Consider the following 25,497-nt stretch of genomic DNA (forward strand, 5'->3'; position numbering starts at 1 on the left):
ACTGTACAAAAACTCCTCCGAATTCAAATGTTTCTATTAAATTAAATAAATATTTATGTTCTACTCTGTCAAAGGCTTTTTCAAAGTCTATGCTTATTATGTATCCTGTTTTTTTATTTTCTTTCATGTGCCATATTATATCCCTGATATTACTCACCGTGTCTGAGATGTCTCTATTCTACGACGGCGTATTAGGGCCACTAAAGAAAAAAAATTTTTTTATTTGTTCTGAGATTAAAGTCGATATTATTCTGAGATTAAAGTCGACATTATTCTGAGATTAAAGTCGACATTATTCTGAGATTAAAGTCGACATTATTCTGAGATTAAAGTCGATATTATTCTGAGATTAAAGTCGAAATAATATGGCCATAGCAGCCGCCTCGTGTTAAAATGAGTGATGTTCATGATTTGGTGAAGTTATACTTTCGCATCGGTTTTACGAATAAAGAAATCCTCAATCTCTTGGCACAACAGCACCGGATTGTTATTAGCATAAGGACGCTGAAACGGATTTGCAGTAAACTGCATTTATTTAGAAGAAAGAACCAGACGGACTTAGAGGAAATCTTCTCTTTTGTTGAAGCGGAACTTGCGGGCAGTGGCAGGCTACAAGGCTATCGGTGGTTACATCTCCGTGCTGTTCGAAGAGGGTTTGTAGTTTCACAGGAGACGATGAGAATGATCATCAAAATGATCGATCCCGAAGGAGTGCAACTCCGGCGCGCTCGGCGTCTGCGCCGTCGCCAGTACTGCAACCGAGGCCCCAACGCTTTATGGCATATGGACTCGTACGATAAACTAAAGCCTTATGGCATTGCTATAAATGGTTGCATTGACGGATTTAGTCGCCATGTCATGTGGATGGAGGCGTACAACACGAATAACGACCCAAAAGTAATTGCGGGTTATTGGATAAGCACAGTAACGCGCATTGGAGGCTGCCCTCAGCGCCTGCGTGCCGATCCAGGTACTGAGAATGGGCATGTGAGGGAAATGCAGATGTTTTTACGCAGAAATCACTCGGACCCTTACGCAGGAGAGAGAAGTTTCATTTATGGATGCAGCACGGCAAACCAACGCATAGAATCGTGGTGGGGCATTCTGCGTAAACAAAGTGGACAGTTCTGGATGGACATTTTCCAGACGCTCAGAGATGATGGACATTTTTCCGGTGACTTCTTGGACAGAAATCTGATACAGTTCTGCTTCCTTAACCTAATTCAGGTAGGCTCTATAGCCACAGGCTACACCTTCTGTATTTATATTCATCAGTTATGTATTGCCAGATTGTTTTCATTAAGCTACCTTCACTACATTTGATCAGAAACAGCTATAGTCTGTAATTAATCTGTCTATTAATCTAAACCATTTATTAATGTAATAGCACCACCAAAAGGTATTATTTTGTTGGCAGACAATTCCAGGCACAAGTCACACTTACAAAAAAGTCCAGCAACATTGCTGTCACATTCAGTTGTACCAGCAAAACACACTACTATGTTAGTGCCACTGCTGTGATGATAATATTCTACCACCAAAATAGCTTTACCAACAAATCAGCTGCGATCTCATCGTACCAGCAGTCTTTTACCACTAATGGTCAAGTTAGGGGTTGGCTGATAAATTGTGGAGCAAGAGACGAGGCACGGTGACTAATTGTAGGTGTGCTTGGTAAACTGGTCATTGAAGCCAGGTATAAGATGTTGACAATATAAAGTTTTGATAATATTTTAATGACGTATATGTTTAACTAAATTTATGACTCAACACAGGCTTTGTAAGCATAAGTGTCCCATATATTGATGGTAAATGTTCTGTGCATATTTTTTGTTGGGACAGTAGTTGAACTAAGTTTTACATATTTATGTTCATGCAGGAGGAACTAGACGAAGTTGTGAGGACATGGAACTCCCATCAAATAAGGTCAAGGCCAGGAATTCCAGGAGGACGCCCAATTTTAATGTACTGTATGCCACAGATTTATGGTGCAGGGGAGGACAAACTCAAATATGTGCTTCCAGAAGAGGTCACTGTTTGCAAAGAGGAATGCACCCCAAAATCCCAGTTCCCCTGTGATGAAACAGTCTTTGAGCTCTGTGCTCTTCTTATTGATGAAAATGGCTGGGATGCTCCTGTTGATGCATACCATGCAGCTGAACTGTACATTCTCTTAAGAAATCAAATACTAGATAATATCTAGAACTGAGCTTCTCAACACCAGCTATGGGGACCCACTGATGAGTGGGTTCTCGGAACTGAAGTTACTTTCTAATAGATTGTGTCTGTAGTTATATTAAAATAAATGATGTGTTTATATGCATGCATCTGACAAAATAAAAATTCAATAATTTCACATATATGGTGTCTATCTATAGACAAGGAACAGGCTAGACAAGTATTACATACACAAACTTTTTAATACTAAAATTCAAGGCAAAAACAGGGTAAATGAGAACAACAAAAATCTCCATACAAAAGTAATATACTAATGCCCTAGAAACTTTTGCCTTTTTCAAGTCCTTTGTTTTTTTATAGTAGTTATTATTAATTTTGCAACTTAATACTGTATCAAACTGAACATACTATACTTTTCAAACAACATGTATGTATGTAATTATGCAATAACAACATCATCCAACATAAAATGTTTGCATAAAATTACATTTTCTGTTTGTAGGACATGTCAAAAGCTTTTTCTTTGGACCGGGATGTCTTAATTTTAAACATAGTTTGTATTGACGCATATACACACAAGCAATATTATGTGCAGCAAGAATGCAAACATGCATACTTGCTGCACAGAATATCACTTATGTGTATATGCGTCAATACAATCTATGTTTAAAATTAGGACATCCCGGTCCAAAGAAAAAGCTTTTGACATGTTATTACTACACAATGTCCATCACCCAGATGTTGCTCTCCAGAACAGCATTAAATTCAGAGCGGAAGTCAGGAAAATGATCATAGCTCTCAGAGAGATGTATGAGCATCCCACATGTACGTCCAATAGGCCTCCTTGTGAAATTGCTCTGGACAATGAACTCCACCTCAATAACATCCGACACCACTAAATCAGAGCCTGTGCAGAACCTCAAAAATTTTCCAAGCTTGTTTTCATCAAGTTCTCTGATGTATCGTTTTAAGTGTGTGGCAACTTCTGCTTGCTTTGTTGTCATTTCTTTCGGAAACTTTAACATTTTTGCCACTTTTTTTGGTGTCGGCTTCAGGTCACTGTACATTTTGGTCAGTTCCTCATAACTGAGAGTCATCTCTACCCGTGTTATCTCATTCCAGCAGTCAATGACAAACTTTGGTTTTTGCACAAGCTCCTTATGAGATAGCTCTTTAAGAATTTCTGGCAGAGTGGTGGCAGTAACTCTCCTCCTGCATTCATAACTGTTAAGAATTTCCAATAGGTCATCAAAATCAACAGAGGTAAAGTCATCTAGAGCTTGACTTAGCATATCTCGATCTTGGCAGCTCACAAACTGTAGAAAGTGTGCATTCAGATCACTGAACACAGTACCAAATAAGACCTCTTCAATAAATGGTGGCGCCAGCTTGATTGGTAAATATTTGCAATCTTGAAATCCTTTGACAAGAATTCGCCCAGCTGCTGTCCATTTTGCAGCATTGAAATCATGCCTAAGGAAAGGTACTTTTAAGGTTGTTCCAAGGGTACACCGTTCATAGAATTCCACCCAAAAGCAACTGTAGACATCCCTTAGAACACCGGACCCAGTACCGGCTTCCACTGAGCTGTCAGGAAGAAGGCGTCTTACCGTCATTGATGTTTCCATAATCTCAGGGTCAGAAAAAGCCTCTATCATCTCGTTGAAACTGTTTGAATAGTGTAAGACCAAAATCCTAGTAGACAAAGCAGAAGGGTGGCTTAGAGGTAACTCATCAGGCACGTAGATTAAAGTGTCACTGAGAGAGTCATTGTCTCCTGTTTGTTGTGCACCAAAAGAGATCTCAGGATCAGATAAATCTGCAACTATGGCATGTGAACTGACCTCTTCAGAAGCATACTCTGGTTCTACAGACAAAGTGATGGAATCACTGATGACACCAACAATTGTGCTTGCAACATGATCAGTCCTAGCAGGGAGTTGTGTATTCCTTATGGATTGTGTTTCCCCTGTTTGTTCAGAAAAAATGAACATGTCTGGCAAGGAGTCTTCAGATTCACCTATCTGATCTTGCAGATCTCTGTCTGGTGTGGACATAGATCTTAGCCTGTTACTATGTGCCAAAAAATCAGGCTCTTGGAAGGCAACTTGATCAGGGTTGTTACCAGATTCTTCAGTCAGCGCTGGTTTTGGTCGAGTTGCTATGTAGAAGCGCAACACAGAGAGTTTGACAGTGTTTAAAATCATTTCAACAGAGATGTCTTTCAGAAGAGGATTTTGCTTGAAGTCCCAAACTTCAAAGTCAAAGTTGGATTCGGGACCTTTGCTAGATGTGCCATCTGGAAAAAATAAGGCCTTTCCTTCTTTTAGTATCTCATAATAGCCTGCTTGAATGTTAATTGAAACTTTTCTTGTCCCCCCACCTTGTTTTGCTCTGACCTGTTTTGTGACTTCATTGTCATTGTGAACCCATCCAATTTCAATAATGCGTGTTGATTGTCTTGCTCGACCCCTTGTCTTTTTTGAGGTTTGTGGTTCCTCTTCACCTTTATCTTTTTCCTTTCTGAGTTTAAGTTTCTCCCTTAGCTTTTCAAAAAGACCTAACTTTCGTTTTGCAGAGGGCGTCTGGTGCCTACAAAAATTAAACAGAGCAATCCTGTCTCCATATGACGGGAGGTAATTGGCCAGTTCTGCATCTTCCATTAGCATGATGACATCTCTGTCAATCTGTAAAAAAGTTAAGAAAAATGTGTGTTAAAAATTGTGACTAATAAGAATTATTCATTAATTCATTGTCTGTTTCACCACCACTTTATTCACCCCAGACAGGTATCCAGTCCATATCAGGGCAGACCTTTAAAAAATACCTTAAAGACTGGATTGTGAGTGTAAAGAGTTTTAATATTGTCTGCAAAGAAGGATCACATAGACAGAGTCTCACACAGAGGCTCTGTGAATGCGATAACAACTGATAAAATAGATGTCTTTTGATACTGATGTTTTTGGACATCATATAATGCAGTTGACGCACTTGTTATCATACATGTACACCATGTACACATCCAGTAATATTGTATTGTAGCAGTATTCTTGGAATATGACTACTGGCAAAAATGTCCTAAGCATTCGTACAATTTAGTAGTAATTGATTGTGTATTAATACTTCTAGTGTAAATTAATATTTTTCTGACACACAAACACACACTCAGGCAATTTTAGCAGCTTCATTAGGCCTGATTGCATGTCTTTGGACTCCCGAAAAAAACCCTACATGGACTTCAGGGAGAACATATAAACTCCATACAAGGACCCTGTTAGGGTGCATATTTCTGTCAGACCTAACATAGCCAATCATTTAATCATTTAGGATGCTTCTAGGTTACATATGACGTAAATCCTGTTATCCAAAGCAACCCATAGATATTCAGATAGAAATTAAATAACCATATATTGCAATGACAGTGCAAGAGAGTAATGACACAGAATGGAGTCTGAATGTAATTTCCAACACATATACAGTGGATATAAAAAGTATACAAACCAAGTAGATCAGACCAAGATAATTATAACCCTTAATATTATAAACAAAGCACTACCTTTTGCTCTTCCATCAAATGAATTGCATCTTCCGAGACACCTCTATCCCTCAGGAAGGTTAATAAATCTGATAGTTTCTCTGCCATTGGTAACTGCAGAATAAAATACAAATACATGATGACAAAGGCTACAAGAAACCTCACAAAATCTCGGATTAATAAAACCACTGACGAGCGTTTTTAAAGGGGACTATAAATCAGCACGAACAAGGTTTTTAGTGTAGCCTAAAATACTAAAACAACATAGTTTAAAAAAGTTTAGTTGGGTCGTTGTTTTAGTACGAGCGACGTTAAGCTTTGTTTACGTTTACGTTACTTTCTCTCTTTCTCTCTCTCTCTCTCTCTATCTCCGTGACAATTTAAGCGGACAATAGTTACGGCGTATAGGGTGACGTTTCTCTCAGATAAACGTGTGTGGCTTAATTACAGCCTCGCATTAAGTTCATTACAGTAGACCAACTCCCATTATAAACTTACGATTTTGCCTGTGTTATGCATTAGGTCCAAAATATGACGCTAATAGTACGCTAACCATGTAAGAATGATCAGGCTACCTGGGCATTGCATTAACCGGCTATAACATTAATAGAGCATTAAAAAGTACCAGTTTAAGAACGTACCTCTTGACATGGTAATTACAGCAGTCCTCGTCACAACTCGTAGGTGAAACCTAGGATGCGTGCTTGCATTCGCGCTTCTATGAACTGACAAGCCTAGACGGCTGCACATTCTTTGGCCATATTATTTCGACTTTAATCTCGCAGTTATTACGACTTTAATCTCGCAATCATTATGACTTTAATGTCGTAATTATTACGACTTTAATCTCGCAATCATTACGACTTTAATCTCGCAATCATTATGACTTTAATGTCGTAATTATTACGACTTTAATCTCGCAATCATTACGACTTTAATCTCGCAATCATTACGACTTTAATGTCATGACAATTTAAGCGGACAATAGCTACGGCGTATAGGGTGACGTTTCACTCAGATAAACGTGTGTGGCTTAATTACAGCCTCGCATTAAATTCATTACAGTAGACCAACTCCGATTATAAACTTACGATTTTGCCTGTTATGCATTAGGTCCAAAATATGACGCTAATAGTACGCTAACCATTGTTAATGCATTGCATTAACCGGCTATAACATTAATAGAGCATTAAAAAGTACCAGTTTAAGAACGTACCTCTTGACTGATGGTAATTACAGCAGTCCTCGTCACAACTCGTAGGTGAAACCTAGGATGCGTGCTTGCATTCTCGCTATTCTGAACTGACAAGCCTACGACGTACTACGACCTACTCTTTGGCCATATTATTTCGACTTTAATCTCAGAATAATATCGACTTTAATCTCAGAATAATATCGACTTTAATCTCAGAACAAATTAAAAAAAAAAATTTCCTTAGTGGCCCTAATACGCCGTGACACCATATATGTGAAATTATTGAATTTTTATTTTGTCAGATGCATGCATATAAACACATCATTTATTTTAATATAACTACAGACACAATCTATTAGAAAGTAACTTCAGTTCCGAGAACCCACTCATCAGTGGGTCCCCATAGCTGGTGTTGAGAAGCTCAGTTCTAGATATTATCTAGTATTTGATTTCTTAAGAGAATGTACAGTTCAGCTGCATGGTATGCATCAACAGGAGCATCCCAGCCATTTTCATCAATAAGAAGAGCACAGAGCTCAAAGACTGTTTCATCACAGGGGAACTGGGATTTTGGGGTGCATTCCTCTTTGCAAACAGTGACCTCTTCTGGAAGCACATATTTGAGTTTGTCCTCCCCTGCACCATAAATCTGTGGCATACAGTACATTAAAATTGGGCGTCCTCCTGGAATTCCTGGCCTTGACCTTATTTGATGGGAGTTCCATGTCCTCACAACTTCGTCTAGTTCCTCCTGCATGAACATAAATATGTAAAACTTAGTTCAACTACTGTCCCAACAAAAAATATGCACAGAACATTTACCATCAATATATGGGACACTTATGCTTACAAAGCCTGTGTTGAGTCATAAATTTAGTTAAACATATACGTCATTAAAATATTATCAAAACTTTATATTGTCAACATCTTATACCTGGCTTCAATGACCAGTTTACCAAGCACACCTACAATTAGTCACCGTGCCTCGTCTCTTGCTCCACAATTTATCAGCCAACCCCTAACTTGACCATTAGTGGTAAAAGACTGCTGGTACGATGAGATCGCAGCTGATTTGTTGGTAAAGCTATTTTGGTGGTAGAATATTATCATCACAGCAGTGGCACTAACATAGTAGTGTGTTTTGCTGGTACAACTGAATGTGACAGCAATGTTGCTGGACTTTTTTGTAAGTGTGACTTGTGCCTGGAATTGTCTGCCAACAAAATAATACCTTTTGGTGGTGCTATTACATTAATAAATGGTTTAGATTAATAGACAGATTAATTACAGACTATAGCTGTTTCTGATCAAATGTAGTGAAGGTAGCTTAATGAAAACAATCTGGCAATACATAACTGATGAATATAAATACAGAAGGTGTAGCCTGTGGCTATAGAGCCTACCTGAATTAGGTTAAGGAAGCAGAACTGTATCAGATTTCTGTCCAAGAAGTCACCGGAAAAATGTCCATCATCTCTGAGCGTCTGGAAAATGTCCATCCAGAACTGTCCACTTTGTTTACGCAGAATGCCCCACCACGATTCTATGCGTTGGTTTGCCGTGCTGCATCCATAAATGAAACTTCTCTCTCCTGCGTAAGGGTCCGAGTGATTTCTGCGTAAAAACATCTGCATTTCCCTCACATGCCCATTCTCAGTACCTGGATCGGCACGCAGGCGCTGAGGGCAGCCTCCAATGCGCGTTACTGTGCTTATCCAATAACCCGCAATTACTTTTGGGTCGTTATTCGTGTTGTACGCCTCCATCCACATGACATGGCGACTAAATCCGTCAATGCAACCATTTATAGCAATGCCATAAGGCTTTAGTTTATCGTACGAGTCCATATGCCATAAAGCGTTGGGGCCTCGGTTGCAGTACTGGCGACGGCGCAGACGCCGAGCGCGCCGGAGTTGCACTCCTTCGGGATCGATCATTTTGATGATCATTCTCATCGTCTCCTGTGAAACTACAAACCCTCTTCGAACAGCACGGAGATGTAACCACCGATAGCCTTGTAGCCTGCCACTGCCCGCAAGTTCCGCTTCAACAAAAGAGAAGATTTCCTCTAAGTCCGTCTGGTTCTTTCTTCTAAATAAATGCAGTTTACTGCAAATCCGTTTCAGCGTCCTTATGCTAATAACAATCCGGTGCTGTTGTGCCAAGAGATTGAGGATTTCTTTATTCGTAAAACCGATGCGAAAGTATAACTTCACCAAATCATGAACATCACTCATTTTAACACGAGGCGGCTGCTATGGCCATATTATTTCGACTTTAATCTCAGAATAATATCGACTTTAATCTCAGAATAATGTCGACTTTAATCTCAGAATAATGTCGACTTTAATCTCAGAATAATGTCGACTTTAATCTCAGAATAATATCGACTTTAATCTCAGAATAATATCGACTTTAATCTCAGAACAAATAAAAAAAAAATTTTCTTTAAAGTGGCCCTAATACGCCGTCGTACACCTTTGATATATTTAGCTGCTTTTTACCACTTTTCATGTTTTTTGTTAAGTAGTATGTTTTTTTTACATCTTTTGTAATTTATTTTAATTTAATCTTATCTTTTCTTACTATTTCCATTTGTTCCTTTTGGCTTTGCTGCTGTGTCCAGTCCATGCTGTCATCTCCTTCTGTTGTTTGTGTGTTTTCTTCTTCCTTTGTCTCTAGGTCTTCGTCTTCTTCACGTCCTCTAGGTTGAACTTGTTGTTGTTCTTGTGCTGTGTTGTCCTCTGTTGTTGTATTTGGTGTTTCTTCTACAGTTTGTTCATGTGCTTGCGCTGTTTCTTCTGTTGTGCTTTCTTGTGTTTGCTTCTGTGGGGGGGTCCCCGCACCCTCTGCTGCTTCATCTTCATGTTGCCCCATCTCTTCCTCCGGTTCACAGACACAACGGATTAGTGCCTTGTTGCAGTCAGGGCATCTTGTCGCTTGGCACTCTCTGGCAAAGTGGCCCTGCTCCAGGCACTCCCTACATGTAAACTGGGGACAGCTTCGCATCACATGATCTGGGCTCATGCAGAGTCTGCAGACCTTGACCTGTTTGTCATGTATGACCCGATAATACTGCGGACCATCCCCAGTTTCAAATCTTGCACTGTAGGGTAGTGATACCACTTCCTTCGGGAACTTCACTCTAATGAATCTTGTTCCATCAGCTACCGTTGTGCCTGGGTAGAAGCGGCGACGAATCGGGAGGATCGGGGTTACCCCCCACTTCATCAGTTTACACAAGATTTCTGCATCATCTGTATATGTTGGCAAGTTTAGAAACGACACCATCATTTATTTTGCACACAGCTTACTGATATCATAGTTATGTCCTTTCATTGTTAATCCATCTAGTAGAAGATCACAAGACTGTTCACTGTCCAAAGTTATTTCAAACTCATTGTTTTGTCTTGGTCTTAGTCCTATTAGTTTCCCTGGTCCAAGAATCTTGTCCAGTTCTTTTATTAAGTCACCGACTGTTAACTCGTCGTTTGTCGTGCTCGGTTCAATCATTAGCGTTGCTTCTTTTAGGTACTCACGTTGGTATTTTGGTTTAAGATTAAATCCATTGTTCTGTGTCTCCTTGCTCTTTTCGTTTACTCCTTGTTTTTCAATTTCATTTTCCTTCCCAGAAATATCATCATTTTTTGGGGTGTCCATTCTCTTTGTCCGTTGATCCTTTTCCGTGTCAAAACCTTGTAATCCATCCATCTCTAACATAGTCTTTGTAGGGTGATCCTTTATCCGTTGTCCTGTTTCGGTTGCTGAGTTTAAGCCGTTTGATCCATCCATTTTTTTTATTTATTTTTTTATTTATTTTAAAAAAGAAAAAGAAAATACAGGCTCCCCAAGCAGAAAAGCTGCCGGGGAGCTAAAACAAAAGAAAACTGAAAAAGAAACTTATTCAAAACACAACTTTCTGTCAAAAAAACAAAAGATAACCAAACACAGAAAAGGTGTGGGAGAGCCTTTCCCTCCCAAACTGTAGATCAGAGTTCACTTCCTGTCACCACTAGGAGGTGCACGAGATCAGGCGTTCTCAAGGTGGTGCGGCCATAAGGCCTGTTAGAGCTAGCCAGCTGCTAGATAACAGATAAATGACACTTGATGAATGGGGCTGAAACAAAAAAATTAAAAGCTTACAGCACTCAGTATTCCCAGGCGGTCTCCCATCTAGGTACTGACTGAGCACAATTTTGCTTAGCTTCTGAGATCGAACGAGATCCACGTTTTAATTGGTCCAAACGTATTGCCAGGGCAATGAGTTTATCGAGAGTCAGACCATCATCCTTACATGCGAGTTCAGATAATATATCTGAGTTGAGCCCATTGCGATAAACAGTCAATAAAGCAGGCTCATTCAAACCACTACCAGCTGCTAAGGTACGAAATTTTAATGAATAATCTGCAAGAGAATGAAGACCTTGACGCAAATCTACCAGTAGTTCACCCTGAGATCTGCCTTCATGGGGATGCTCAAAAACAGCCTTAAAATCTTCTAGAAATCGATTGTATGTCTCATTCTCAACCTCAGACCAGACAGCAGTGGCCCAATTCAAAGCTCTCCCAGTTAGACGAGAAATAACAAATGATATTCTGGCGTTGTCAGAACTAGGAGGTGAATTAGAGAAATAGATAGAGCATTGTAGTAGAAACCCCTTGCACTGATCAGGAGAACCATCATACTTATCAGGCTTACTAACAGGAAAGAAACTACTCATACCACCAGAAGAAACAACAGAGCTAACCTCAGAGACAGATCTACTAACACCTAACTGAGCAAGCTGAGAAGCAATGTCTTTGAGATTAGCAGAAATCTGCAAAGGCTGTGACTGTTGTTCAGCTTGTTGTTGTGTTAAACTCCCTACAGAACTGGTGAGAGACTCAAACCACTGGTTGTGTTGTCCCAGAAGTGCTCACGGCCTGATGCAAATCCTTTAGCTCCGCCATCGTAATAACGTAGGCGAGATATTCTGTAACGCTGAACACGACACAAGCAGAACACGACGCGAGCAGAATTAAAAGATATAACAACAGTTTATTAAAACTGATAACACACTCCAATAACAAAATCACAGCGAACGTTAGCGAAGGACAAGACAAAGCCGAAAACCAAAAACACAAGCAAGGGTCAAAACCAAATAGTAAAAGGGCGAATCCAAAAGACGAAACCGAAATACGAACAATAGTCAAAACCCTAGAACAGACAAGAAATGCAATACAAACGCTCAGTAAGACAACTACGTTGGCAATACCTCGCAAAGATGCGATGCAAACAAGGGTGTATAAATATGTTTCAGGTAATGAGGTACAGGTGTGTGTGATTAGAATTTCGGTGATGACGAGCGGGAAAACAGTTCGCGATTGGCTGATTGTAAACTCATGGTGTTGACGTCATGCGGCGATGGATTATGGGTATTGTCGTCCGGAGCGCTAGCGGTAGAGTGGGAACCCGGAAGTGTGACACTAATAGGAAAAAATACTTTGAAACTCAACATCTTTTAAAGTCAACGCCAGTCCCAGAACCAACTGACATCGCGTTTCAAGGTACAATTGTAATGCACTTTTATTGTTAGGAGACATCTTAACCATTTGGCAGTGGCTCATTAAAAAAATACTTAATAAGAATAGTAAAGAAAATATATAAATTGTTTGTTCTGTGTTGAGTAAAGTTTGTTGCTTAACTTTGTTAATCATTCTTAACTAACAGTGTGTTTATTGAGTTTGAATGAGAAGTTCTGAAACGCTGATATTTCCGTATCTTTGGGTAAACATAAGAGGCACTTCATCTGATACAAAGAAACTTTCACTCTGATCACTTTTAGAGAACTTGTTTGCACTTGTGCATTAATATGATTAACCACTTACAAGTGCAGATTTGCCACATCTGCTTGCTTGTAGTTTGTTACACATCCTGCATCATTTAGCTACCAAATTTCTTGCTGTTCTATTTTGTAGTAACGAGTAACAAATTTACATACAGTAAATGTATCAAAATAAAACTATACATTTTCTTTAGAAAATGTAGTGGAGTAACAGTAAAAGTTGCAGAAAACTTTAAAACTTAAGTACAGATACTCTCAGATAAAGCTCAGTGTCATAAGTTATTATCAGGGTTTATCACGTTCACTTGGTCACTGTAGTAAAATTACTCAAATATGTATTACATAGTTAATATAACAACTCCTGTGTTTAATAAAATCTTATCTTAATGTAAATAGTTTTTATATCATGATTGATAAATATTCTGTTCTGTGTAATGTAAAGGATAGCACTTCAACACATGAATATGACAGGAATAAGACTCATTATTATACCTTTTACCAAATTAAATATGTTAGTAGGGTGGGGTAGATACAGCATGTAAAAGTAAACATGAAAATCCTTTTTAACTTCTGATCTGTGGGTATTGTATCACAAAAAAAGCAGTTTACTGTGTTAAAGGCTTTTCAGATCTAGAGCATGACATGAATAATGTGAAATATTTTACACTCTGTATTCACTACATTCTAAAATTATGTTACAGTAACTGAATTAATTTACATTTAAAAATGTACTTTATTTGCATTAACAGTTTTATAAAACTCATTGAAAGACTGAAGTGTAAATCCTGACCTGACACATAACCATAAGGCTTTATTAAACAATATAAATCCGGAACCTTTCTCAAAAACAAACAAACTGGGTGCTGGGTAGAAATAAGCCTTGGATAAGATGTTTGCTGGCCATTACATATTGCATCATTTACTTCCTTATATTTAGGAGCAAAACCTATTGGCATGTTTGCAAAAGATGGGAGATCTGAAGTACCAGCACAGATAAAACTCCTTAGACAGTTTCCATAGATCAAACCCAAATCCCCAGGACCCTAGAGATGTGCTCCACCAACACTACCTCCTGTGCCTCTGTGCCATGTTACCTGTCCTTAACATGATGCTGTTAAGTTAAATAATGCACTATGAAGACGTTTTTGTCACATTTGCTTTGACACTTAAAGAGCTGTAACTGCACTGCAAGGGATGTCTTGGGTCACTGTCTGTCTGAGTTTTGCATTTTCTTTCCACCTTTGAGTTTTATTTATGCCTAGCAATGAAAAAAACACTGACACTGACTTACACTAACTCTTACACAACTCTGTGGAAAAGTGGGGCTGCAACTGTATCAATAAACGAGTGTTCACATATCCGGATCCTGCAATCTATTACAGCATTACAGCTTATCATAAGCACTTAGTCTTAACAGCAATGCTTGATCTGCAGTTCTTAAAAACTTATCATATTCAAGTTTTTCTTCCTTTTGTCCTCAATCCATTCATCTTTAATCTTTGTTCACAATAGAGGCACTGCCCTCCACAGTCTGACCAGTGTATATACAGCGGGGAAAATAAGTATTGAACGCATCAACATTTTTCTCAGTAAATATATTTCTGATGGGACTACTGACATGAAATTGTCACCAGATGTTGGTAACAACCCAAGTAATCCACACATATAATAATAATAATAATAATAATAATAATAATAATAAGTTACACTTATATAGCGCCTTTCACAAAACCCAAGGTCGCTTAACAATTAATAATACAAAGAACAGATAAATGACAACAACAATATTTGTGCAGAACATGATAGCCACGGAGCTAACAGCCCGGTTCAGGAGAGTAGAATAGTCGCGGTGCTAACAACCAGGATCAGCAGAGCACGATAGCAGCGGTGCTAACAGCCCGATACAGCCGAGTAGAGTAGAATAGCCGCGGTGCTAACAGCCAGGATCAGCATAGTAGAATAGCCGCGGTGCTAACAGCCAGGATCAGCAGAGCACGATAGCAGCGGTGCTAACAGCCAGGTTCCGCAGAGCACAATAGCCACGGAGCTAACAGCCCGGTTCAGCAGAGTAGAGTAGCCGCGGTGCTAACAGCCAGGATCAGCAGAGTAGAATAGCCGCAGTGCTAACAGCCAGGATCAGCAGAGTAGAATAGCCGCAGTGCTAACAGCCAGGTTCAGCAGAGTAGAATAGCCGCAGTGCTAACAGCCAGGTTCAGCAGAGCACGACAGCAGCGGTGCTAACAGCCAGGATTGGCAGAGTAGAATAGCCTCAGTGCTAACAGCCAGGTTCAGCAGAGCACGATAGCAGCGGTGCTAACAGCCAGGTTCAGCAGAGTAGAACAGCCGCGTGGCAGCAACAAACACGCCAAACCCAAAACAAAAACTTAAAATTAAAACATAAACACTATAGACAAAGACAACACAACAAACACAGTTCAGACATGGGGAGAAGCGGCAGTCAACAAAGGGACGCCAGCGTACTCTCACCCGACCATGACGCAGACATGACGCAGACAGAGTCAATATAAAGCAGTCAAAACAAATAAGTCCAAAAATTAAGTTATGTGTAATAAAGTGAATTGACACAGGGAAAAAGTATTGAACACGCTTACTGAAATTTATTTAAGATTTAGTAGAAAAGCTTTTGTTGGTAATGACAGCTTCAAGACGCCTTCTGTATGGAGAAACTAGTCACATGCATTGTTCAGGTGTGATTTTGGCCCATTCTTCCACACAAACTGTCTTCAGATCATGAAGGTTCCGGGGGCCTCTTCTATGAACTCTGATTTTCAGTTCTTTCCATAGATTTTCAATTGGATTCAAGTCGGGTGATTGACTGGGCCATTCTAGCAGCTTTATTTTATTTTTCTGAAACCACTTGAGAGTTTCCTTGGCTGTGTGTTTGGGATCATTGTCTTGCTGAAATGTCCACCCTTGTTTCATCTTCAGCATCCTGGTAGATGGCAGCAGATTCTTATCAAGAATGTCTTGGTACATTTCTCCATTCATCCTTTCTTCAATTACATGAAGTCCTCCAAACATGGTGTGTGCTATGACATCCAATAAGTTCAATTTTGGTCTCATCTGACCACACTATATTCTCCCAGTATTTTATAGGCTTGTCCAAATGTTGTGCAGCAAACTTTAAACAAGCTTTAACATGCTTTTTCTTCAGAAATGGAGTCTTGCGCGGTGAGCGTGCATAAAGGCCATGGTGGTTGAGTGCATTACTTATACTTTTCTTTGAAACAACTGTACCTGCTAATTCCAGGTCTTTCTGAAGCTCTCCGCGAGTGGTCCTTGACTCTTGGACAACTCTTCTGATTATTCTTTTGACTCCTCTGTCAGAAATCTTGCGAGGAGGACCCAGCTGTGGCCGGTTTATGGTGAAATGATGTTCTTTCCACTTCCGGATAATGGCCTCAACGGTGCTCACTGGAACATTCAGAAGTTTAGAAATACGTCTGTAACCAATACCATCAGTATGTTTTGCAACAATAAGGTCTTGAGAGAGCTCTTTGCTTTTACCCATCACGAGATGCTTCTTGTGTGACACCTTGGTAATAAGAAACCTTTTTGTAGGCCATCAATTAGGACTAAAGCAGCTGATATTAATTTGCACTCATAGGGGCAGGATTGCTTTCTAAATACTGACAGATTTCAGCTGGTGTTTTGGCTTTCCATGCCTTTTTGCACCTCCTTTTCTTCATGTGTTCCTTTTTTTCCCTGTCATTTTACTTTATTACACATAACTTAATTTTTGGACTTGTTTGTTTTGACTGCTTTATATGTGTGTATTACTTGGGTTGTTACCAACATCTGGTAAAAATTTCATGTCAATAGTCCCATTAGAAATACATTTACTGAGAAAAATGTTGATGTGTTCAATACTTATTTCCCCCGCTGTATATGCAGTTTACCTGCCTTTTCCTGGTCCAGTGTGGTTATTTTAGCTAAGATCTTAAAACAAAGCTTAAAATCATGATTTGTAGGGTTGTTGCTGCTCTCTTGGTGGTCTCTGTGGCCATAGCATCTGCTGGTCCTGTCGGCGTTCCACAAAATGCAGACATCAACAGTCAAGATCTTCAGGATGCCTTGAAATTTGCAGTGCAACAGTACAACAAAGTCAACCAAGATGAGTACCTGAGTCAGGTTTTGAAAGTGATTGAGGCCCAAGAGCAGATAAGCAGTTTTGCATACTGTCAACTTAAAAACATAATTACATGCACAGCATAGATTGAACTATCAAGAAACTAACGTGTTTTATATGTTTCCATCATATCATTGTAAATGTGTTGGGAATCTAGAATAGAACTGTTGCTGGCTGGCTGCAATGATCTCTTACAATGTGATTTGTTTAAGAAACGCCTAATATAAAGCATGATTAAATATTTATTTTGCTGGAATCCTGTAAAATAAGTCATTGTGTAGTTCTGTGATTCTGCAGTTACTTAATTGTCATACAGTTTATTGTGAATGTTTCTGTTGTCTTTCGGGTGGCACTGGTAAGTATTCATTTGTATGCTGGTAAGTATGATATTGGTGGGTTTCACAACAAGTGAAACTACATATTTAATTCACTGGGCAGTGGCTATGACATTGTTCAAGAACACAATGATGTGTCTTTTACAAAGGTTCTGAGTTTCTAAACTATGTGTTAGTCATTTTTATAGCCTCCTCCAACACACAAACTTGTTGCTGTTCTGAATAATTTGTGACCTAATGTTACAATGATTTAAAACTGTTCTCTGGCACAGGTTGTTTCTGGTATGAAGTACATCTTTACTGTTGAGATGGTTAGAACTTCCTGCAAAAAAGGTAAAACTGGATCCAGCTAAAGCCCAAGTGAGTTACACAAAGTCCCCATGTTTCTTATTTATTTTATTTACTATTTACATCAGTGGCTGTTAACTGGTTTTGCTTCAGGAACCAAATTAATCAGAGTGAACTCAAGACAACACAATTATCTTATACATTCTGTAATGGCCTACCAGGAAACACTGATTAACATGATATAAATGTACATATATATTTTTAATGTTAATTAATTATAATGCCTTTGTGTAATTTTTCATCACTTGCCGTATGGAGTCAGCCTTGGTTGCACAACATGCAGCTGGTTGAGAATTCCTGCTAGATTTTGGGAAGCACAGATTTGATGGTTCTTTTCAGAGGAATAAATAAAAAGCCTTTTTACCTTGAGATTTAACTTGCATGAATGTGATGAGTCTTTCTAGCAGCTGTATTTTAAATGAGAGTTTAATAAACTATTACATTTGCTAAAACGTGTTTGCATTTTAAAAAAATATTTATTTATACTAATTTTGCTGAGCCTATTATATTTATTGGAGTAATGCAGAATCACTTGAGCTAAATAGAATGTTTGGCCTATGCTGACCAGGGCTACTGTTTCATTTGGATTAAAAGCTCCACCTCAGGAATGTAACAGTGTGCCAGACCTAATTATTTAAAAACAACGCTTTTCATGGTTCTTTTATTACACAACAATAAGAGTAAATGATACTGAATTTAAAAAATGCTGGGTAAAATAAATCAAATTTTTATTCAAACCCTTTAGTAATAACATTAAACATGACCACTAAATTTAACTATTAAACCAGTTGTTTGTTGCATTTACTTGAAGACAATATTCAAAGGCTGCACAATTCTTTATTTATTTGTTTTTACTAGCAGCCTTTCCCTGGTCAGCATGGTCTGGTGCCACCTGGAAACTTTGGACAGAAGGCAATACATACTGGACAGACAATCCATCAAAGGACATCATATTATTATGCAAAAAAAACAAAACACAAAATAGGTCAATAGGCTATTGTAAATATCAGTTTTTGAGAAAGTGCTTTAATGGCCGGTGTACTGTCCTCCTAATGGTGTTTCTTAACCAAAATTAGACAGCCAGCTAAACTCGCTGAATAACAACACGAATAGTCAATTGTAGTGTTCTCCAAATTTTACTTAAGACTCTTAAAGTGCATGTTGATACACAGAAGAGTAAAACTGAAACAATAAACATACTTTAAATTAATAAATTGCAAATGACATATCAAAACATGTTCAGGCATGACTGCATACTAAAGAAAAATATCGTGCGCAGCATGGCGTATTATGTTAACTTAAATATCGTGTTACTTTTACACAAACGTAAACATCATATTGCAGCTTAACTTATATAAACTTGTAAATAATAACAATGAACATAAACTTACAGGCAATGCTCACGATTGGGCTAAACCAATGAATTACAGCAGCTGGAGATGTCACGCTGTGCTACCTGAACTAACGTGAGGCACTATGGTGCTGCAAAAATAATGAACGTACTGAAACAAATTACTATAATAAATACCTGGAGGCAGAACACTCCCGGTCTGGCGTCTTGATGCCATTAATAAATATTTACAGTTATATGTTAACTCTCATTGTCTTGGCAAAAGAAGAGTCACAGTTGAGATGGGTCTCACAAATGTTTTTGAGGTCCCATTAATAATGGTTTTCAATTCCACTATGCGCACTTTCCCATCCTGGGGTGCGTTTCCCAAAAGCATAGTTGCTAACTATGGTAGCAACTTACATAGTTGGAACGATGCAGTTGCGATGCAAGTGTTTCCCGAAACCGTAGTTCGAACTACTGTTGTAACTACGTTGGTGAGTTGCATAGTTCAAAACATCGTAAGGCGACACAGGTGTTTCTCAAAAGCATAGTTCCAACGAACGTTCGTAACTACTGTGGTAAAGTTGTGTAGTTCCAACTACACCTGTAGATGTGTGGTTAGAAGCGTAGTTCCTGGTGACTACGTCATCGCGGACGTAGGACGCCGTTAAAGGACAGTGATTTTGGACGGTAATCTTGGTGTACGAACATTTACAATGTAAAATGTTTAATAATGTAGTTCTTAATGGACTTCTTAATGTATTAATGTAATATAGTTGCATTTGTCGAATAATTATTTACATATACAGTGTATCACAAAAGTGAGTACACCCCTCACATTTCTGCAGATATTTAAGTATATCTTTTCATGGGACAACACTGACAAAATGACACTTTGACACAATGAAAAGTAGTCTGTGTGCAGCTTATATAACAGTGTAAATTTATTCTTCCCTCAAAATAACTCAATATACAGCCATTAATGTCTAAACCACCAGCAACAAAAGTGAGTACACCCCTTAGTGAAAGTTCTTGAAGTGTCAATATTTTGTGTGGCCACCATTATTTCCCAGAACTGCCTTAACTCTCCTGGGCATGGAGTTTACCAGAGCTTCACAGGTTGCCACTGGAATGCTTTTCCACTCCTCCATGACGACATCACGGAGCTGGCGGATATTCGAGACTTTGCGCTCCTCCACCTTCCGCTTGAGGATGCCCCAAAGATGTTCTATTGGGTTTAGGTCTGGAGACATGCTTGGCCAGTCCATCACCTTTACCCTCAGCCTCTTCAATAAAGCAGTGGTCGTCTTAGAGGTGTGTTTGGGGTCATTATCATGCTGGAACACTGCCCTGCGACCCAGTTTCCGGAGGGAGGGGATCATGCTCTGCTTCAGTATTTCACAGTACATATTGGAGTTCATGTGTCCCTCAATGAAATGTAACTCCCCAACACCTGCTGCACTCATGCAGCCCCAGACCATGGCATTCCCACCACCATGCTTGACTGTAGGCATGACACACTTATCTTTGTACTCCTCACCTGATTGCCGCCACACATGCTTGAGACCATCTGAACCAAACAAATTAATCTTGGTCTCATCAGACCATAGGACATGGTTCCAGTAATCCATGTCCTTTGTTGACATGTCTTCAGCAAACTGTTTGCGGGCTTTCTTGTGTAGAGACTTCAGAAGAGGCTTCCTTCTGGGGTGACAGCCATGCAGACCAATTTGATGTAGTGTGCGGCGTATGGTCTGAGCACTGACAGGCTGACCCCCCACCTTTTCAATCTCTGCAGCAATGCTGACAGCACTCCTGCGCCTATCTTTCAAAGACAGCAGTTGGATGTGACGCTGAGCACGTGCACTCAGCTTCTTTGGACGACCAACGCGAGGTCTGTTCTGAGTGGACCCTGCTCTTTTAAAACGCTGGATGATCTTGGCCACTGTGCTGCAGCTCAGTTTCAGGGTGTTGGCAATCTTCTTGTAGCCTTGGCCATCTTCATGTAGCGCAACAATTCGTCTTTTAAAATCCTCAGAGAGTTCTTTGCCATGAGGTGCCATGTTGGAACTTTCAGTGACCAGTATGAGAGAGTGTGAGAGCTGTACTACTAAATTGAACACACCTGCTCCCTATGCACACCTGGTATCTAGTAACACTAACGAGTCACATGACATTTTGGAGGGAAAATGACAAGCAGTGCTCAATTTGGACATTTAGGGGTGTAGTCTCTTAGGGGTGTACTCACTTTTGTTGCCGGTGGTTTAGACATTAATGGCTGTATATTGAGTTATTTTGAGGGAAGAATAAATTTACACTGTTATATAAGCTGCACACAGACTACTTTTCATTGTGTCAAAGTGTCATTTTGTCAGTGTTGTCCCATGAAAAGATATACTTAAATATCTGCAGAAATGTGAGGGGTGTACTCACTTTTGTGATACACTGTAAAATGTATGGGAAAAGATGTGGATGTTGTTTTCCCATTTGTGACTGATATTTGGTAGAAACCATCATCTGTACATAATGGATTCATACAGGAATGAGTGAATGAATAAATGAATGAATGAATGAATGAATATATGAATGAATATATGAATGAAACGGTTGTAAAATAAGTGAGAATTATTATATGTAAAATTACAACCTGTACAATGTAAAATTATAACCTGAGCTTTACATATACAGCATAGCTACAGAGCAGTTATTGATAATGAGGATGGATTGAGTGTAAATAAACAAAATAAACAATGGAATGGAATTAGAAAGTGCAGGAAGGTGCAGTTCCAAGTATACAGTATATGGTACAGATTAAATATAGATTAAGTGACAAGTATTGCACATTGGATTGGGCCAATATAGCCATAACTATATGTACATTAGCATGCATATGCATGTGTATGAATATACTTAAGTACTTCTAAAGGGTGTGTGAGAGGGTGGGTTGGGGTTATAGGCCAAACATAGTTTCTATTAATTGGTGATGTCTTTCTTGGCCTGCATGCATTGCTCCACATTGCTTAATTATTACATGACTTAACCAAAGGTAAAATAACTAAACAAAGCATGAAAAAGGTCAACATAACATTTACCCTTTAAATTTATAGTTTATGTGGAAATGTGTTTACTTTTAGGCGTATGAAAAAGTGTTGAAGTGGTGAAAAGTGTTATTTTACTACAAACAAATCAGAAGAGACAACATTGAAAGCTTTACAGTTATTTAAACCCCTAATGGTCTGCTCAACCATTTGGCTGATCTTACTTTGAGTCTGAATAACTGGATGAAAATAAGCTGTATTTAAATAATCTTGTTTGGGCCATACTTCTTGTTTGACATATGTTAAACTGGAAAATATTGGGTAGATTGTTTGAAGAAACCTATATGTAAAATTACAGCCTGCAGCTGAAAAAATACCCTTAAAGGTTCATCATTTTTGTGATCACCTCAGCTGTTTGGTAGAGGCTCATTACTGTAATCACTTTTTTTTTTATTATGGACAATCATAATCACCCACTGCACACAACTTTTGTGAGACAGAGAAGAAACATAATTCTAAATGTAACAGAATTGTGGCACGTGTATATCTATGTATGTATGTGGGTGTGCACATGTATGCACAGACAGGCACATACACACCTCTTTGCATGGTACACTTTATAATTAATACTTTACATCTATCTATCTATCTATCTATCTATCTATCTATCTATCTATCTATCTATCTATCTATCTATCTATCTATCTATCTATCTATCTATCTATCTATCTATCTATCTATGAAAATACTATGTGCACTAGTAAAAACATAATAATTGTTTGATGTTGGTATAATCCACGGGAAACTAAGATTTAGAACTAAGATAATATTTTTTAAACATTATTTTCTTGGTACCAGGGATTAATAAATCAATTGTTCATCAATTAGATATTTCACTGCCATTATGAAAAAGATAAAAGAAAGAAATAAAGACTCTTTTCATGGGATTCGAACCCCCCACTCCCGCAATCACGTTACACTGCCTTCAGCAGTTTATCCTCTTGAGCCACAATGGACTGATACTGAGATGGGAATTTAAATAGCTAGTTCTTCTGTTTTTTTTTTCCCCCTTTAAGAAGAAGATTTGTATATAATTCCAATTATTTTACTTATAATAATTATAATATAGTAGTATTGATTATTTTACACTTATTTCAATATAATTGTCATTTCTATGAATGTTTTTGTTGGTGGTGGTGGTGGTGGCGGTGATATGAATATACAGTACAGGCCTAAAGTTTGGACACACCTTTTCATTCAATGCGTTTTCTGTATTTTCATGACTATTTACATTGTAGATTCTCACTGAAGGCATCAAAACTATGAATGAACACATGTGGAGTTATGTACTTAACAAAAAAAGGTGAAATAACTGAAAACATGTTTTATATTCTAGTTTCTTCAAAATAGCCACCCTTTGCTCTGATTACTGCTTTGCACACTCTTGGCATTCTCTCAATGAGCTTCAAGAGGTAGTCACCTGAAATGGTTTTCAGGTGTGCCTTATCAGGGTTAATTAGTGGAATTTCTTGCTTTATCAATGGGGTTGGGACCATCAGTTGTGTTGTGCAGAAGACAGGTTACTACACAGCCGACAGCCCTATTGGACAACTGTTAAAATTCATATTATGGCAAGAACCAATCAGCTAACTAAAGAAAAACGAGTGGCCATCATTACTTTAAGAAATGAAGGTCAGTCAGTGCGGAAAATTGCAAAAACTTTAAATGTGTCCCCAATTGGAGTCACAATAACCATCAAGCGCTACAGCGAAACTGGCACACATGAGGACCGACCCAGGAAAGGAAGACCAAGAGTCACCTCTGCTTCTCAGGACAAGTTCATCCGAGTCACCAGCCTCAGAAATCGCAAGTTAACAGCAGCTCAGATCACAGACCAGTTGAATGCCACACAGAGTTCTAGCAGCAGACCCATCTCTAGAACAACTGTTAAGAGGAGACTGCGCAAATCAGGCCTTCATGGTCAAATAGCTGCTAGGAAACCACTGCTAAGGAGAGGCAACAAGCAGAAGAGATTTGTTTGGGCCAAAAAACACAAGGAATGGACATTAGACCAGTGGAAATCTGTGCTTTGGTCTGATTAGTCCAAATTTGAGATCTTTGGTTCCAACCGCCGTGTCTTTGTGAGACGCAGAAAAGGTGAACGGATGGATTCCACATGCCTGGTTCCCACTGTGAAGCATGGAGGAGGAGCTGTGATGGTGTGGTGGTGTTTTGCTGGTGACACTGTTGGGGATTTATTCAAAATTGAAGGCACACTGAACCAGCATGGCTACCACAGCATCCTGCAGCGACATGCCATCCCATCTGGTTTGCGTTTAGTTGGACCATCATTTATTTTTCAACAGGACAATGACCCCAAACACACCTCCAGGCTGTGTAAGGGCTATTTGACCAAGAAGGAGAGTGATGGAGTGCTGCGGCAGATGACTTGGCCTCCACAGTCACCGGACCTGAACCCAATCGAGATGGTTTGGGGTGAGCTGGACCGCAGAGTGAAGGCAAAGGGGCCAACAAGTGCTAAACACCTCTGGGAACTCCTTCAAGACTGTTGGAAAACCATTTCAGGTGACTACCTCTTGAAGCTCATTGAGAGAATGCCAAGAGTGTGCAAAGCAGTAATCAGAGCAAAGGGTGGCTATTTTGAAGAAACTAGAATATAAAACATGTTTTCAGTTATTTCACCTTTTTTTGTTAAGTACATAACTCCACATGTGTTCATTCATAGTTTTGATGCCTTCAGTGAGAATCTACAATGTAAATAGTCATGAAAATACAGAAAACGCATTGAATGAGAAGGTGTGTCCAAACTTTTGGCCTGTACTGTATATTATTAGATTAAATAATAGCGACGTTATTTCGGTCACAGCGCTAATATTTTGGTCTAAAATTACAAACTTTGTGAGTTTCCCCACGTTTCTCGCTGTGGAAATCAAAGCGAACACGTCGGGCAACATTGTAGTTCAGACAACGGTGGTTTAAACCAACATGGTTCGAACTACTGTTGTACCAACATGTTACGACAGTTTCGGGAAACGGTCGTAATTCGGATGTTTGTTAGTTTAACGATGCATCGTACTATGGTAGTTTAATGCTAACCTCCGTGGTTGTTCGGGAAACGCACCCCTGGCTAGGAAAGGTAGCTGTCACTAATGCCATGTTCCAGTCATTTTTCATAACTGAATTGTTTCTCAAAAGCACCAACGCAGATTGCGTTGATTTTTAACCCATTTGCGACAGCTTTGTAATGTAGGGAGAAACTCGCGTTTCCATCTGGTCTAAAATGTGCTGGCAAATGCTTGCACTTGTCTCCATTGACTTTTATAAAGGTCCTTTCCTGTCAATTCTTCCATGGGAAAGGTAGCACCAACTTTCTGTATAAGCAAAGCATTGGGTGTCAAAGTGAACGGAGCATTAGGATCAGTGGAAACTGGAACTAGGTCTAGCGTTGATGATAAAGGAGACTTCAGCCATGAGTGTACATAAAACTTCATGAGTTAAATGCTTGTGCTCTTGTAGTATGGAGTCGAGTATCTGGCGAG

The 25,497-nt window shown here is 39.1% G+C and overlaps 3 protein-coding genes across 3 annotated transcripts; 2 read left to right on the forward strand and 1 right to left on the reverse strand.

Moving 5' to 3' along the window:
• The first annotated feature begins 411 nt into the window (after nt 1-411).
• Nucleotides 412-2,341, forward strand: LOC134304405 (uncharacterized). The gene is made up of 2 exons (XM_062990004.1): nt 412-1,227; nt 1,880-2,341. Exons 1-2 carry the CDS (start codon nt 676-678, stop codon nt 2,201-2,203), a joined length of 876 nt encoding a protein of 291 aa, XP_062846074.1. The 5' UTR covers nt 412-675; the 3' UTR covers nt 2,204-2,341.
• Nucleotides 2,342-7,198: 4,857 nt separating this feature from the next.
• LOC134304406 (uncharacterized) lies at nt 7,199-9,127 on the reverse strand. The gene is made up of 2 exons (XM_062990005.1): nt 8,312-9,127; nt 7,199-7,659 (listed from the first exon to the last, which is right to left on the reverse strand). The coding sequence occupies exons 1-2, from the start codon at nt 8,861-8,863 to the stop codon at nt 7,336-7,338; spliced, it is 876 nt and encodes a 291-aa protein (XP_062846075.1). The 5' UTR covers nt 8,864-9,127; the 3' UTR covers nt 7,199-7,335.
• A 7,587-nt stretch (nt 9,128-16,714) lies between these two features.
• On the forward strand, nt 16,715-17,571 carry LOC134304409 (cystatin-like). The gene is made up of 2 exons (XM_062990006.1): nt 16,715-16,894; nt 17,491-17,571. Exons 1-2 carry the CDS (start codon nt 16,715-16,717, stop codon nt 17,569-17,571), a joined length of 261 nt encoding a protein of 86 aa, XP_062846076.1.
• Nucleotides 17,572-25,497: the final 7,926 nt, after the last annotated feature.

This window comes from Trichomycterus rosablanca, assembly GCF_030014385.1.
Source record: "Trichomycterus rosablanca isolate fTriRos1 chromosome 5 unlocalized genomic scaffold, fTriRos1.hap1 SUPER_5_unloc_2, whole genome shotgun sequence".
NCBI lineage: Eukaryota > Metazoa > Chordata > Actinopteri > Siluriformes > Trichomycteridae > Trichomycterus > Trichomycterus rosablanca.